Source organism: Hordeum vulgare, chromosome 7H (assembly GCF_904849725.1).
Source record: "Hordeum vulgare subsp. vulgare chromosome 7H, MorexV3_pseudomolecules_assembly, whole genome shotgun sequence".
NCBI lineage: Eukaryota > Viridiplantae > Streptophyta > Magnoliopsida > Poales > Poaceae > Hordeum > Hordeum vulgare.
In genome coordinates this window covers 522,813,077-522,827,853 of record NC_058524.1, presented here as the reverse complement: position 1 = coordinate 522,827,853, position 14,777 = coordinate 522,813,077, and the positions used below count along the sequence as shown (strand labels likewise).

Here is a 14,777-nt window from a genome sequence, read left to right as displayed (position 1 = left end):
AGAAAATACCCACACGACGGAAACGGAAAAGAAGGGAATCTTCTAAGGCGTCGGTCTCGGGCTGTCACATGGGTATGGGACCTTCTGTCTCTGGTGCCGTCGTGGCAGCCAGCCCGCCGTCAACCTCCATGACGGCCACCCACTGGGTGTTGAGTCGACTGGGTTCGAGATTTGGCGTAGCCGACGGAGTTGCTGGATCCGGCGAAGCAGCTGGAGCTCGCAAGATTGCCGGAGCCGGCGGAGCGAGCGGACCCGACGGAGATGACGATTCCGGCGGTTTCTCCGGACGCAAAGTCATTGGGACGGATGGGTCCTCCGGCTCGAAGATTGATGCCGACTTCGTAGACGGCTTGATGGAGGGCTTGTGCAGCTGCTCGCGGGAGACGCCGACCGGGATTGTTTGCCTTGTAGAGCCGATTTTTGCCAATGTATCAGTCGCCTCATTGTCCGCTCCGGGGACATGATGGAATTTGCAGCCCTCAAAGGGGCCACTGAGCTGCTGGATGAGGAATCGGTAGGTGGCCATGTTGGCGTCCCTGGCATCCCACACGCCAGAGACTTGCTGCACCACAAGATCTGAGTCGCCGAAGCAAAGAATCCTCCGGATGCCGATTTCTCTAGCAAGCTGGAGGCCACCTCGTACTCGGCAACGTTGTTGGAGGCGGCGAAGTGTATCTGGAGAGCATACTTGAGTTGGTCTCCTTTCGGAGATGTCAAGACGATGCCGGCTCCAAGACTAGTTCGCTCTTCGAGCCAACGAAGTGCATCCGCCAATGCGTGGAGTCTGGAGGCGGCGGCAAGAATTGTGTCTTAGCCCAATCGACAAGGAAATCGTCCACCACCTTAGACCTGATGGCGGGCGTGGCTCGTAGCGGATGTCGTGGTCCGCCATGGCGATGGACCACTTGGCGATCCGTCCCGTGGCATCACTATTACCCAGGATTTCTGAAAGTGGAGCAGTGCTCACCACCGTGATGGCATGCTCTTGGAAGTATTGCTTCAGCTTCTTGGCGGCAAAGTACACGCCATAGCACATCTTCTAATGGTGGGGGTAGTTTTGCTTGGAGGCGGACAAGACCTCACTCAGATAATAGACAGGGCGCTGAATCAGCAGCACCTTGCCCTCCTCCTTGTGCTCCACTACTAAGACCACACTTACCACGCGTGTGGTTGCTATGATGTATATGAGGATGAGCTCCCTCTCTGCCGGCACGGCCAAGATTGGCGTGTTGGAGATCACGCGCTTGAGGTCGCGGAAAGCTTTGTCCGCTTGATCATTCCACTCGAATTTGGTTGTCTTCTTCATGAGTTGATATAGTGGAAGCGCCTTCTCGCCCAGCCGGCTGATGAACCGACTGAGGGATGCCAGGCATCCGGCAAACTTCTGGACATCGAGGAGTCAAGACGGCTTGGCCATGCGCTCGATGGTTCTGATCTTCTCGGGGTTAGCTTCGATGCCGCGAGCCGACACGAAGAAACCCATGAACTTGCTGTCTGGAACTCCAAAGACGCACTTCTCCAGGCTGAGCCTGATCTTGTACTCGCGCACGTTGGCGAAGGTCTACCGCAGATTGTCGAGCAGAATGAAGTGCTGCTTGGTCTTGACGATGATGTTGTCGACGTAGACGTGAATGTTCCTACCGATTTGCGGCAAGAGGCATTGTTGCATGCAACGCTGAAAGGTTGCACCGGTGTTCTTCAAGCCGAACGTCATCGTCGTGTAGCAGTAGGCTCCAAAATGTGTGATGAAGGAGGTCTTGAGCCGGTCGGCCGGGTCCAACTTGAGCTCATGGTAGCCAGAATAAGCGTCCAAAAAGAACATCACTCCGCAGCCGATCGTGGAGTCGATCACTTGATCTAACCATGGTAGGGCGAAAGGGTCTTTCGGACCAGCCTTATTAAGGCTTGTGTAATCAATACACATGCGCCATGACTTGTTTTTCTTCAACACCAGGACTGGTTGGCCAACCAGTCCGGGTGGAAAACTTGCATTATGAAGCCGGCTGCGAGCAGCCGGGTAATCTCTTCTCCAATGGTGTGTCGCTTCCCCTTGGCAAAGCGGCGCAAAGAATGTTTGACCGGCTTTGCGTCCGGCCGCACATGAAGCTTTTGCTCGACGTACTTCCTCGGGACTCCCGGCATTTCCCTTGGGGACCATGGGAAGATGTCTCGATTCTAACGGAGGACGTCGACGAGCTCGCCTTCCTATTTGGGGCCGAGGTTGGCGCCAAAGGTGACGCACTGCTTGGGGTTGGCCGGGTCGAGCGGCACTTGCTTCATCTCCTTGGACGGCTTGAATGAGGCCTCACTAGCCGACTGGGATGGAGGAGTGGGCATTGGCGGTTGCTCGGTAGCCTGAGACACGAACCGGTCAAGCTGCCTCTTCTCTTCAGGGATCACAAGTGCCTCGACCAGCCGTCTGCTGTCGTGTGCGCACTCGAGCGACTTCTTGTAGTCGCTGACAATGGTGATGATGCCCTTTGGACCCGACATCTTCATCTTGAGGCCGACAATGGGGACGAACGCCTCGTCAAAGTCAACCCAAGAGTTGACAATGCGGACTGGCAGGCTGTTAAGCCAAGTCCTTGCCGAGCCAGTCAGTATGAGTGGCACGTAGTCGACGGCTACGCGCTTGTTGCCCCTGGCGATGACGATCGCAGTAGTGTAGTCGATCAGTTAGTCTTCCGGCTTGGTAGCTCCGTTGTACTTTGGCGTGTCGCGGGGAAGGTGAAGCCAGTAGGGAATGGCTCCCCTCGGATCCGGAGGTCGAAGCACGTCGGACCAATGGGACCCTCCTCCTCCAGAAGGGCCGACTGCGCCAGAAGGTCGATGTGGATACGCACATCATTCTCACTGCGAGGGCCAATCCGGGCCATGAGCTCGGGCCGGATCAGGGGCACGGGAGTGACGGCCATTCCCCACTGCCTAGGCGGGAGAACTTCATGGACCGAATCACCATCATCTCTAGTGGCCCCGCGATGCCGGCTAGAAACTGCTCGTGGTTCGCTCTAACGCTCGGAACGCCGGTCTTGGCTTCCCTCAGCCCTCCGGCCAGAGGAGCGAGGGGCTGAGGAATGCTGAGCTTGCTGACGACCGCAGGGGTCGCGGTGACCCTCGGGATCGAGATCCGAGGACACTGAGAAGGCGTGAGTAGGATCGATGTGAGCATGTTGCTCGTTGGCGGCGTCAACGAGATCCTTAACCCTCTTTTCTTGGCGAATATGTTCTTCACCCTCCACACCACCTATTTCTCCAAGGGCCTTCTGGGCGGCCCGCATGTTGGCCGCAGGAGTGTCGTAGATGGGCAGCTTGCCGCCTAGAATTTCAGCAACAATCCGACCACGACCGCGGACATCTCCATGCCGGCAGGGTGCTTCTGCGGCCGGGGTGAGGCCATAGGCGGAGTTGTACTCGCGCTGCGCGGCCTCCATCCGGCGCTTGGCAGTGCCCTCTAACAGGAGTTGCTTGCGAGCTTCCTCCAGCTCGTCCCTAGCCTCTGTTGTGTTCACCGTCGAGGCGATGGGAGTGGTCAGCTCAACAAGGGTGGCATGCAGCGGATCAGTAGGGCCCGGAGGTGGGTCAGCTGCATCCATGACAGCCTTGTCGCGGCCTGAGCTGGCGCTAGTGCCAGCAACCATTACCTCCATGAAGTCAGGGGTAATAGCAACGTCATGCGGGGCAAGACACCCCGCAAACGATGGTGGATCACTGCAGTCGAGTATGTCGCAGGGGTACTCGTCGGGTGCAGGTGCATCCTCGAGGCTGAGCCTACTAAAGCTTGCACAAAGCGCGTCGATGTCAATGTCCCCGCCAAGGTGGCGAGGCTCCTCGTCGAGGCGCAGGTTGCTGAAGAGAGTGTAGAGGAGAGCGACGTTGGAAGCAATGTCGTCGGCAAGTGGCTTGCGGGCGATCTCCTCAACAGAGCTTGTAGGACGGGCTGAACCTTCGATCAACACCGCGGAAACCTCCGTAGGGGCAGGCTCCACGGGCGTGCTGATTTGTCCGGACGCGAGGCATCCAGTGGAGTGAGCGAAGGGTCCTGCCCGGAGCGTAACTCCGGCCGGTGCCACGGACGGCCCAACAGTGGGCGCTAAATGTCGTCGTTTTCTCACGACATATGCCATAGGTAGGCTTATCAAGAATGGTTGGAGCTGAAAGGACACCGGCGGGCTCTGGGATCGGGATTGGTAACTAGCGAGCAAGACGCACGATGTACCCAGGTTCGGGGCTCTCCGTGGAAGATAATACCCCTAGTCCTGCCGGAATGGTTGATGAACCAAAGTGTTACAGTGTTATCCTTGAGTTGTTCGACAAAGGAGGAAGAAGGAGCAGCCGTCTCAAGTTCTACCTCTCCTATGTGGTGTGTGGTTGCAAGAATAGTCGATCATCTGCATGGAGGGGGTCGGGGGGTTTTATAGTCAAACCCACCGGCCTACAAAATGGATATAAGTACAATGCGGGGGACCCGACTGGCAACCTCTCAGGCCTGCCAGGGGGCCCACTATGGTTTAGTCTTGTCTCTTGGGGGCCCGTCGGCTGCAAGGTCCCATCTGGCCATGGGACCCGCCGGCCAGCCTATGGGGTTGGTGCGTGCTCCCCACGCAGGACGCGTGTTATACGTCTGGCGTCAGCTTGCGGGATCCAGCACCGGTCAACGGTACGGCCATCTCCACTGTAGCCACATCGGGCTAGGTAATGGAGTGGGCGCTGACGCACAGGTATTGTGCATGGTTGACGGATCGGAGCCGGCGTCGGTCAGCGGTACGACCGCTGACATTGTAGCCATGTGTGCGCTTCTCCATCGTACCCGTGCTGAGGTACCTTCACCTTTAATCGAAGGCCCCCGTCAAATCCTTTGGATTGATGCGTCAGGTGCCCTTCAGCCAGCTGGCGGCTTGGCCAGCCGGCCAGAGAGTAGCCGGCTAAGCTCCTAGCCGGCAAGTACTTCGTAGCTGGCCAGGAGGAGCCGACAGTTGAGGATGCTCGTGTTCCTTTCTATACCAAAGTATAGATGAGTAGGCTTGATGAGCCTTCCCTGGGGTTATCCCCCCGTAACCATAGGATGTGCCATGAAGCCACTCGTGCCAACTCCCATGCCACCTCCCATGGCACCACTCCCGCCAATGCCAATGCCACCTCCCGTGCCCATGCCCATGCTACCTCCTCCCATGTTCATGCCCATGCCCATGCCTCCTACTCCTCCCATGCCCATGCCTCCACCTCCCATTAGTCCCATGAATCCCAAGTAGCTCATGCCACCTCCCATGGTGTTGATTGCACTCATGTATGCCATTTGCTTTTTTGCCAAGACTTGATCGTGACATAGCTCAACGTATTAGCATTGCTTATCGTCCATTTTGCTTGTATCCATAAATATGAGCTTTTGCTCATTCTCCAACTCAACCTTCGCCTCCTCAATGGCAAGCTTCTTCTCCTCCATGGCAACGTTGCATCGCTCGGCTTCCGCCCGCACCTCCTCCGCCGCCTCTCTCCGCTCCTCAGTCGCTGCCTTTCGCTCAGTCGCCTCTCTGAGATCCTCCAAGTCCTTAAACTTCAATGCCTTCCTCTCTTCATTCATCTCTTTTTGAGACCTCATCATTGCCTCTAAGGGCTCCTTGATTTTCGCATCACCATTTTTCTCCTTATCCTTTGCATACTTTCTTCCCTCGGGCCTCTTGGACTTTGGGATGGAGTGGGGGGGAGTTGGGCTTCTCTCCCCCTCGTCACTTGACTCTTCATCATCTCCACCAACAATAATAGTGGCATCCTCCGCCTTGCTCTTCCTCTTGGGCACATGGAGCATGTCACGGTTCTTCCACTTCTCATCATTTTCAAGCTCCGCAAATGCATGATGCAAGGTGAATGCTTTCCCCTTTTTACCTTGGTTGTCCCCTTTGGTCCCTTGTTGACCCTCTCTTTGAACATGTTCTACGCCATGTTGTTCTACAAGTGAAAAAAGATGCAATGAGTACGAGTGAGACACGACAAAGAAAAATGAGGAAGAAATGAGAGACAATGGGGAAACAACTTACTCGGTCGGTTGGGTTCGTGCCACTTGGGTTCAACCGGTCCACATTCGCCAAGCACCCCGACCACTTTTGGCAATCGATGTTGATCACATTCCATCTATGACAAATGGAACTGTTCCGATCAATGCCACTTTTGTTTCGAGCGACAAAATACTCCCACATACGCAACCAATACGCCTCTTTGGGTTGCTCCACGCCCACTGATGCATCCAGGCCCACCCTCCTGTATGCTTCACAAATCAAGATGTACTCCGCCACGGTGTAGTTAGCAGCCCTCCCTCTAGGCACGAACCCCTCATCATCGTTGTCAAGCCCCTCCTCACCGGCGTACTCTTGCGACGGAGCCTCATGTGAGGCGGCAAAGGAGTGCGCCCCAACACCCATGACATCCATGTACGTGTTGCTACGGTAACAAAAGTCCTTCCTTGGCGCTAGGAATTCTTCTTGCTACTTCTCTTGTTCGCGTCGGTTTTTCCCTTCAAGAGGAAAGGGTGATGCAGCACTGGAGCAGTAAGTATTCCCCTCAGTTTGAGAACCAAGGTATCGATCCAGAAGGAGGGTCTCGTCAAGTCCAGAGTACCTGCGCAAACACAAACAAACTTGCACCCAACGCTTCAAAGGGGTGGTCAATCCCTTCAAGATTGTTTGCAAAGTGAGATCTGAAGGCGGAAAGTGCAACGAAGTAAAAAGTGTAAGGCTGAAAATATGGTGTGCAGTAGACACGGGGGCCATAATGTTCACTAGAGGCTTCTCTCAAAATAACAAATATCATGGTGGGTGAACAAATTACTGTCGAGCATTTGATAGAACCGCGCAAAGTCATGACGATATCTAAGGCAATGATCATACATATAGTCATCACGTCCGAGACAAGTAGACAGATACTTTGTGCATATACTAATATTACTCCACACATCGACCGCTATCCAACATGCATCTAGTGTATTGAGTTCATGACGAACAGAGTAACGCCTTAAGCAAGATGACATGATGTAGAGGGATAATCTCAAACCAATGATGAAAACCCCATCTTTTTACCCTTGATGGCAACAACATGATGCGTGCCTCGCTACCCCTTCTGTCACTGGGTGAGGTCACCGCACGGTATGAACCCAAAACCAAGCACTTCTCGCATTGCAAGAATCATAGATCTAGTTGGCCAGACAAACCCCACAACTCGAAGAGAATTACAAGGATATGAAATCATGCAGAAGAGAGACCAGAAGAAACTCAAATAAGATTCACAGATAATCTGATCATAAATCCACAATTCATCGGATCTCGACAAACACACCGCAAAAGAAGATTACATCGGATAGATCTCCTTGAAGATCATGGAGAACTTTGTATTGAAGATCCAAGAGAGAGAAGAAGCCATCTAGTTACTAGCTATGGACCCGTAGGTCTATGGTGAACTACTCACGCATCATCGGAGAGGTCATGGTGTTGATGAAGAAGCCCTCCGTATCCGAATCTCCCCTCCGACAGGGCACCAGAACGTGCCCGAGATGGGATCTTGCGGAGACAAAAGCTTGCGATGGCGGAAAAGTAATTTCGATGATCTCCTGATTTTTTTGGGATTTTTTAGGGAATTTATAGGCGCAACCCCTAGGTCAGGGGGCGCTCAGGGGGCCCACAGCCTGTGGGCCGTGGCCTCCCCCCTGGCCACGGGGTGGGGGCTTATGGGGCCCCTGAGGCTCCCCTGCCTTGGCTCTCAAGCTTCCCGATCTTCTTCCGTTACGAAAAAAATCTTTTCGGGGATTTTCTTCCGTTTGGACTCCGTTTCAAAATCTTCTCTGAAAGGGGTCAAAAACATGGAAAAACAGGAACTGGCACTTGGCACTAAGGTAATAAGTTAGTCTCAAAAAATATATAAAAGGCATGCAAAACATCCAAAGTTTGATAAGATAATAGCATGAAACCATAAAAAATTATAGATACGTTGGAGACGTATCACATGTCATTGTCGAACCTAGATGCATTGCAAGCAAATAAATAGATGCAATTGTTGAACGAATTTGCAATTAGGAAAAAAAGAGGTGAAAATTACCCGTGCCCATTTCATCGAGCACGTTGGAGGCGACCAGAGTGCGGGTCGGAGATTTTTCCAAATCCATCTCTGACGGCGGCGGCGGTAGGAGCTCTGCCTCCGCAGCGGACTCCTCGAGCGATTTGGGCTTGGAGTCGCGGTCGACGGCCACCTTCTTCTTCCTCCACTCGAGCGCCGCCGTCAGAGCGCGCTTGCTACCACCGCCGGTCATGAGCGATTTCGGCCGGATTCCGGGAGCAAGCGGCTCCTCAGCAGCGACCGACGATGGATTCCCGCCCGCGGAGACCGAACGAGGCGGCGCTAGGCCCGGCCGGCGAGCCGGCGGAACCCTAGGGTCCGCGGGGCCATGAGCGGCGTCGCGGGAGGCTCCCGGGAGCGCCGATGGGGCGGAGAGGGTCGCCGACGATGTGCGGAGGTGCGGGAGGGGCGTGCCATCCTCGTCCATGGCGCGGAGGCGGCCGACAGCGGTCGAATAGCGAGCGGGAGAGGCGAAGCAGGAGGGGCGAAGCGTATTTCAAAGTGGTAGTTGGGCGCGCGTAGGATGAAATGAAAAAGATAGGGCACGTCTCTACGCGGTCCTCTTTGTCCCATATTTGAGGCACAAAGGAGTAAAATTTGAGGCTGCCCCAATTTAGGGCACGTGATAGGGCATTTGTTGGAGAGCGTTTTTTGTCCTTTCATGTCTCAAAAACGGTTTTCAGGACACCATAGTTAAAATGGGACATCTATTAGAGCAAGTACAATAAGGTATAGTCAGCAGACTGTAAGGATTAAAATATTGTATTTTTGATGAGTTGGATTAGAGAGAAAAGGAGAGAGAAGGGAAGCGGGCTCTTCGTGAAGAGCCACCTCTAGCACGTGCTCTTAGGTGCTTTGTGAGAATGAATGATGAACCACATATGATAAAAATAATACTACTTTTTTATAGCTAACTATTGTAAGAATTAGCTATAAGAGCAAGTACAATAGAGGTGAGTCAGCTGGCTATAAGGAATAAAGTAGTATATTTTTGTTTAGTTGAAGGAGGGAGAAGGTAAGCGGACTCTTAGCTAAGAGCCAGCTCTAGCACGTGCTTCTAGTCACTTTGTGAGTATGAAAGGTGGACCATATAATAAATAAGTAGTACACTCTTCTAACCAACTATTGTACATGTTAGCTATAAGATGGCTATAGGTGACATGGCATGAGCTTACAGCCGGCAGCCGGCTCTACTATTGTACTTGCTCTAAGATAGACTATAAGATGGCTTATAGCGAGCAGTTGACTATAAGATGGCTTATAGCTAGCAGTTGGCTATAAGATGGCTTAGAGCATGGTTAATAGTATAGCCAACTGTTGGCTATAAGCAGTCTTATAGCCCATCTTATAGCTAGCTTGTACAATAGTTAGCTATAAAAGAGTACTACTTTTATCATATATGACCCACCTTTCGTTCTCACAAAGCACCTAAGAGCACGTGCTAGAGCTGACTCTTCACGAAGAGCCCGCTTCCCTTCTCTCTCCTCTTCTCTCTCATCCAACTCAGCAATAATATAGTATTTTAATCCTTACAGCCAACTGACTGTATCTTATTGTACTTGCTCTTAACCATGCTTTTAGAGATGCTCTAATAAGTTTGTTTCCATCGAATCACAATCCTCCATGTTGTCTGTGATCCGAAGAACATGTAGGTAGGTCTAGCATTACTCATTTCCGAGGCATATTCATTCGGTTTGAAAGTCAAGAAGGCAAAGCAAAAAAGAAGGGAATTGGCGTACCAGATCAACCATCGTCATTCTGCCCACCTGACTCCACTCTTCCCAAGTCCACGATGGAGATGAGAAACCAACAACTCCTCGCCCCCATGTTTCTAGCCATCACGCGCTGCCACTATCCCAGTAGCAGCTATTAAACCCGCTCACACACATCCCACCCAGAAAAAACTCAAAAAGCAGAGCAGCAGCTCCCCTGCACGGTGCACTGCTCCATTCCTCCTCCTCCTTCAATGCCGCCCCTGGTTCAAACCTTCTCCCCAATAACTGCGCCGCACACGTACTAGGCAGGAGGAGTATACTTCAAGTGCTCGTCCACCATGCCACTCCACTCCCACGCCCGCCACCTGGTGCTCTTCCTGCTGGTTCTTTCCACCGCGGTTCCCGGCTCCGTCTCATCTTCTTGCGCCGGCGGCGTCCGGGACGACGCGGCGACCGTCGCGGCCGCGTTCCGCTACGTGCGCAACTTCCCGCCGCAGGCCGTGCCGGCATGCAGGCCCGTCCGGGAGCTGCTCCTCCCGTCGCGGAACCTCACGGGCGCCGTGGCGTGGGCGGCGCTCGCGAACCTGTCCGCCCTCGCCGCGCTCGACCTCTCCGGGAACGCGCTCCAGGGCGCCATCCCCGGCGGGTTCTGGCGCGCGCCGGCGCTCCGCGCCGTCGACGTGTCGGGGAACCAGCTCGGCGGCTCTCTGCGGGTCGAGCCCAACCCGCGGCTGCAGTCCCTCAACGTGTCCGGCAACCGCTTCACCGTCGTCGCCGGGGTGGACGGCCTCCCGGGGCTCGACGCACTCGACGTGTCGGCGAACAGGATCAGCGCGGTGCCGCAGGGGCTGAGGCGGCTCACGCGATTGCGCCGGCTCGACCTCTCCCGGAACGCGATGCGCGGGAGGTTCCCCGGCGACCTGCCTCCCCTCGACGGTGTCCGTTTCTTGAACGTCTCTTACAACAACCTGTCCGGCGCGGTGAACGCCAGCGCCGTGAAGAAGTTCGGGCCCTCGTCGTTCATCCACGCCGGCAATTCTTCTTTAGTGTTCTCAAAAGACTCCCCTGCGCGGCCCAGTCGGCCTCATTCACTGCCTCCGCCGCCACGAGGAACAAGTGGTGGAAAGAAGGGCCCCGTGAGCAAGGCAAAGAGCATGGCAACGAAGACGAAAAGAAAGAAGCATCTGGGTGTGGTCGCCGTGGCGATTGTGTGCGGGGTGGCGTCAGTCATCGTCCTGCTCTGCTTGGTCGGATCCGTGGCGTGCGGGGTGGTGAGGTGCAGGAACAGGAAGCACGGAGACAAGGAGGCGGAGGAGAAGAAGGTGCGGTGGGGCGACAAGGAAGAAGACGAGGTGGTTGTGGCGGCGGCGACAGCAAAGGGGGCATCGGCCGCGCCGGTGGTGCTCTTCGAGCGGCCGCTCATGGAGCTGACGCTCGCCGACCTCGCCGCGGCCACTTCTGGCTTCGGCCGCGAATCCCAGCTCGCGGAGCGCGGCGGTCGCAGCGGCGCGGCGTACCGCGCCATTCTGCCCGGCGACCTGCAGGTCGTCGTGCGCGTCGTGGAGGGCGCCATGGCCGGGGTCGTCGAGGACGACAACCCGGCCGCCGCAGCCGCGGCGTTCCGGGAACTCGCGCGGCTCCGGCACCCCAACATCCTTCCGCTCCTTGGATACTGCATTGCAGGTGGGTGCCAACTTACTACTTTGGATTCTTTCTTTTCTAGTTGGAGCAGTTAGGTTCGGTGAGCGGGTCAGATGAAGTCTTGGCTTCTGAAATTGGAATTCCGGCCATTTATTACAGGGAGGGAGAAGCTGCTGCTATACGAGTACATGGAGAAGGGCGACCTCCACCGGTGGCTGCACGAGCTGCCCGCGGGGCGGCCGGACATGGAGGACACCACCGGCGGCGACATCTGGGAGGCGGCGGAGGACAAGCGGTCGATATCCGACTGGCCGACCCGGCACCGCATCGCGCTGGGCGTCGCCCGGGGCCTGGCGTTCCTGCATCAAGGGTGGGCCGGGTCAGGCCGGGCCGTGGTGCACGGCCACCTCGTCCCCACCAACGTGCTCCTCAGCGACGACCTGGAGCCCCGGATATCCGACTTCGGGCACCTCGGCGGCGGAGGAGACGAGGACGACGCGACGCCGGAGGCGGACGTGTACGGGTTCGGCGCCCTGGTGCTGGAGCTGATGACGGGACAGGCGCGGTGGGACGAGGCGTCGGTGAGCTGGGCGCGCGGGATCATCCGCGACGGCAAGGGGCTGGACATCGTGGACCCCCGGGTGCACGCCGGCGAGGTGGCGGAGCGGGAGATGGTGGAGTGCCTGCGGGTGGGGTACCTGTGCACGGCGCACTCGCCGGACAAGCGGCCGACGATGCAGCAGGTGGTGGGCGTGCTCAAGGACATCCGGCCTCGTGTGCTCGACGGCGGTGGCGATGCATGATCATGCTCATGCACTGCCAGTGTGCTGCGTGTGAACTGCGTGCGTGCGTGCGTGGCTTGAACTGCCAGCCACCAGCACATGCCTTCGCTCGAGTGCACCATACACGTCAAGCTTTTCCTTGTCTACCTCGTACAATGTGCAACAGCAGTGACAATTTCGTCGCGGGGAACATTTGATTTCACACCACGAGGATCATGAGCAGCTCGTATTCAAATTCATGCCGCCGCGCGCCGATAATTGCATGGCATTATCACATTTGAACACCACCTAACGGATAGGTACCAATAGTTATTTTTTTGCGTGTCAGTATCATGTCATAGCTTAATTGTTGCAATACGATCTGACAGCCGTATAACTCGTATTGACGCTGTATCTGACGTACCGGGCCTGCATGTCAGTCGGCACGGTGGCGTGCACGTACCAGCTCGATCACTTGGTCTCGCTCGAACCTGGTCGAACCGGACCAACCCTCTTCTCTCGCTCGAACCCTAGCCTTGCTCTCCCCTCTCCCTCTCTGTGTGGCTCTCCGACGATGGCGGCGGCGACTCCCGGCGGCGGTGGCGTTGCGGGTGGCTACGGAGACCTCCCCGGCCTCGGGGTAGATGACCACGTAGGTCTGGCTGTGGACGATGGCGGCTCCAGTTTGAGCCACTCCTCCGGCGCTCGTTCGGAGGATGGGGATTTGGAGGAGGAGGCGGCGCTGTCCATGGAGGACAGGGTGAAGATGGCAGAGATCTGGGTCGCCAACCCTAGCAGTAGCCATCACTGGACCAATGGTGCTGGTGGCGGCTTGATGTAAGTCACTGAAGAACCCTAGCCTTATCATTTTATTATATCAATGGTAGAGGCTAGTTGTTTCTTTCTTTTTGGGGGTTGTATCAATGGTAGAGGCTAGTTGTATCAATGGTAGAGTCATTGCCGAACCCTGGACCAGTGCTCCTGGACTCGATATTATTAGGATCATGTTCATATATAGAGTCTGTGTGTTGCTCCTGTGCAATTCAGAATTCATAGTAGAGGTTGTGTGTTGCTCCTGCGCAATTCAGAATTCATAGTAGAGGCTTTGGTGTTGTGTTGTTCATAAGAATTCATATAGTTTGACTGATGAAGACAACAAGTAATATTATAGTTTGACTGATGAGCTTGTTTATCTGAATTTATATGCTTATGTGCTTATCTGAATTTATATGTCTGAACTGTAGTTTGAATGATGACGTTTGGGAACTTCGGATTCACTTTGATTCTTAGCCAAATATTGATATGAAGCTATGTAGCTCAGATGTTACATTTCTGAACATGTATGCAGTGTTGCAAACACAAGGTTTTTATTTCTATGATGAGTTATACCACATGAGGAATTTAGGAATAGGAGAGGAGAGAGAGCAGGGCTTAGATTTGATTGACACAAACATCAAACTGCAGGAACTAAAAAAGGAATATAAGCACAATTTAGTTCTCAATTTGCTAGTGAGGGCAACAACAACTTATTTAGCAGCAAGTGCACCAACTGAAGAGAGAACAAATTTAAGTAATATCATTTATGTCAGTCATAGAGAGGATAAATTAGCAGCAATAGTTTATGAACCATCTGTTCTCTATGATCTTAGTGAGCCTGCAGTTCTTGTTGTTGATCCAGAAGGTGTTGTTTCCGTAGCAGCCCTAGTCAACCTACTGCCTTTTGCACCCAAGAGAGCATAACCTTCAGAAAGGACAATCTGAATGTTATAATGGAGGAAGAATCATTGTTTGAACAGTCACATAATAGTAGTGATGAAACTGAGGATGCATATGAAAGTGATAACAATTCAGATAACAACTCAAAATTAGGAGAGGAGGAAGAAGATGTAGATCAATCTGAAGATTCAGATGAGGAACAATTACATTATGAGGGTGACACTGATGTTGAGGATTTGTTTGAGCAGGAAGATGAGGATGTCAATGTTTTTGCAAGAGAAGAGACTCCAATGCAAAAATCTGCAAAAATGAGGAAGAAACTTGAAGTTAGGAAAGGCCCCACTACTAGGTCACATTGTAGTGTGTTAGAGGAGGTGATACCCGATTTTATTCCTTCAGCAGATGAATAAGATGATTGGTTGTTGTTTGAGGATGAAGATGATGGACATGATCCGCGCTCATTTGTGCTACCTAAAGGGAGGAAGATTAGGGCCAAGAAAAGGAAACCAAGGATGTGGTACAATGACAAACTTGAGCAACCACATCAGCAGTTATGTCTGTACATGTGCTTTAAGGATCAACATCAATTCAGAGAAGCTTTGTTGAGCTTGCACACCACACAGGCCAGAGACTTTAGGTATCAAGAAACTCAGACCAAAGGATCATTGCTTGTTGTAAGCAAGATCATTGCCAGTTTTGCATTGTTGCTGCAGTTATCAAATGGGAGAAGACCTTTGCTATTAAGAAAATGAGGCTGGAGCACACTTGCCCTACCAACACAGAGAAATCAAGGATTAGTGCAAAGTGTCTTGCAAAGACCTATGAGTCATTGTTCAGGTCTGATCCC

At 53.8% G+C, this 14,777-nt stretch overlaps 1 protein-coding gene across 1 annotated transcript; it reads left to right on the top strand.

Moving 5' to 3' along the window:
- The first annotated feature begins 9,786 nt into the window (after positions 1 to 9,786).
- Positions 9,787 to 12,562, top strand: LOC123412467 (calmodulin-binding receptor kinase CaMRLK). Its single transcript, XM_045105415.1, has 2 exons — positions 9,787 to 11,495; positions 11,613 to 12,562. Exons 1-2 carry the CDS (start codon positions 10,151 to 10,153, stop codon positions 12,254 to 12,256), a joined length of 1,989 nt encoding a protein of 662 aa, XP_044961350.1. The 5' UTR covers positions 9,787 to 10,150; the 3' UTR covers positions 12,257 to 12,562.
- Positions 12,563 to 14,777: the final 2,215 nt, after the last annotated feature.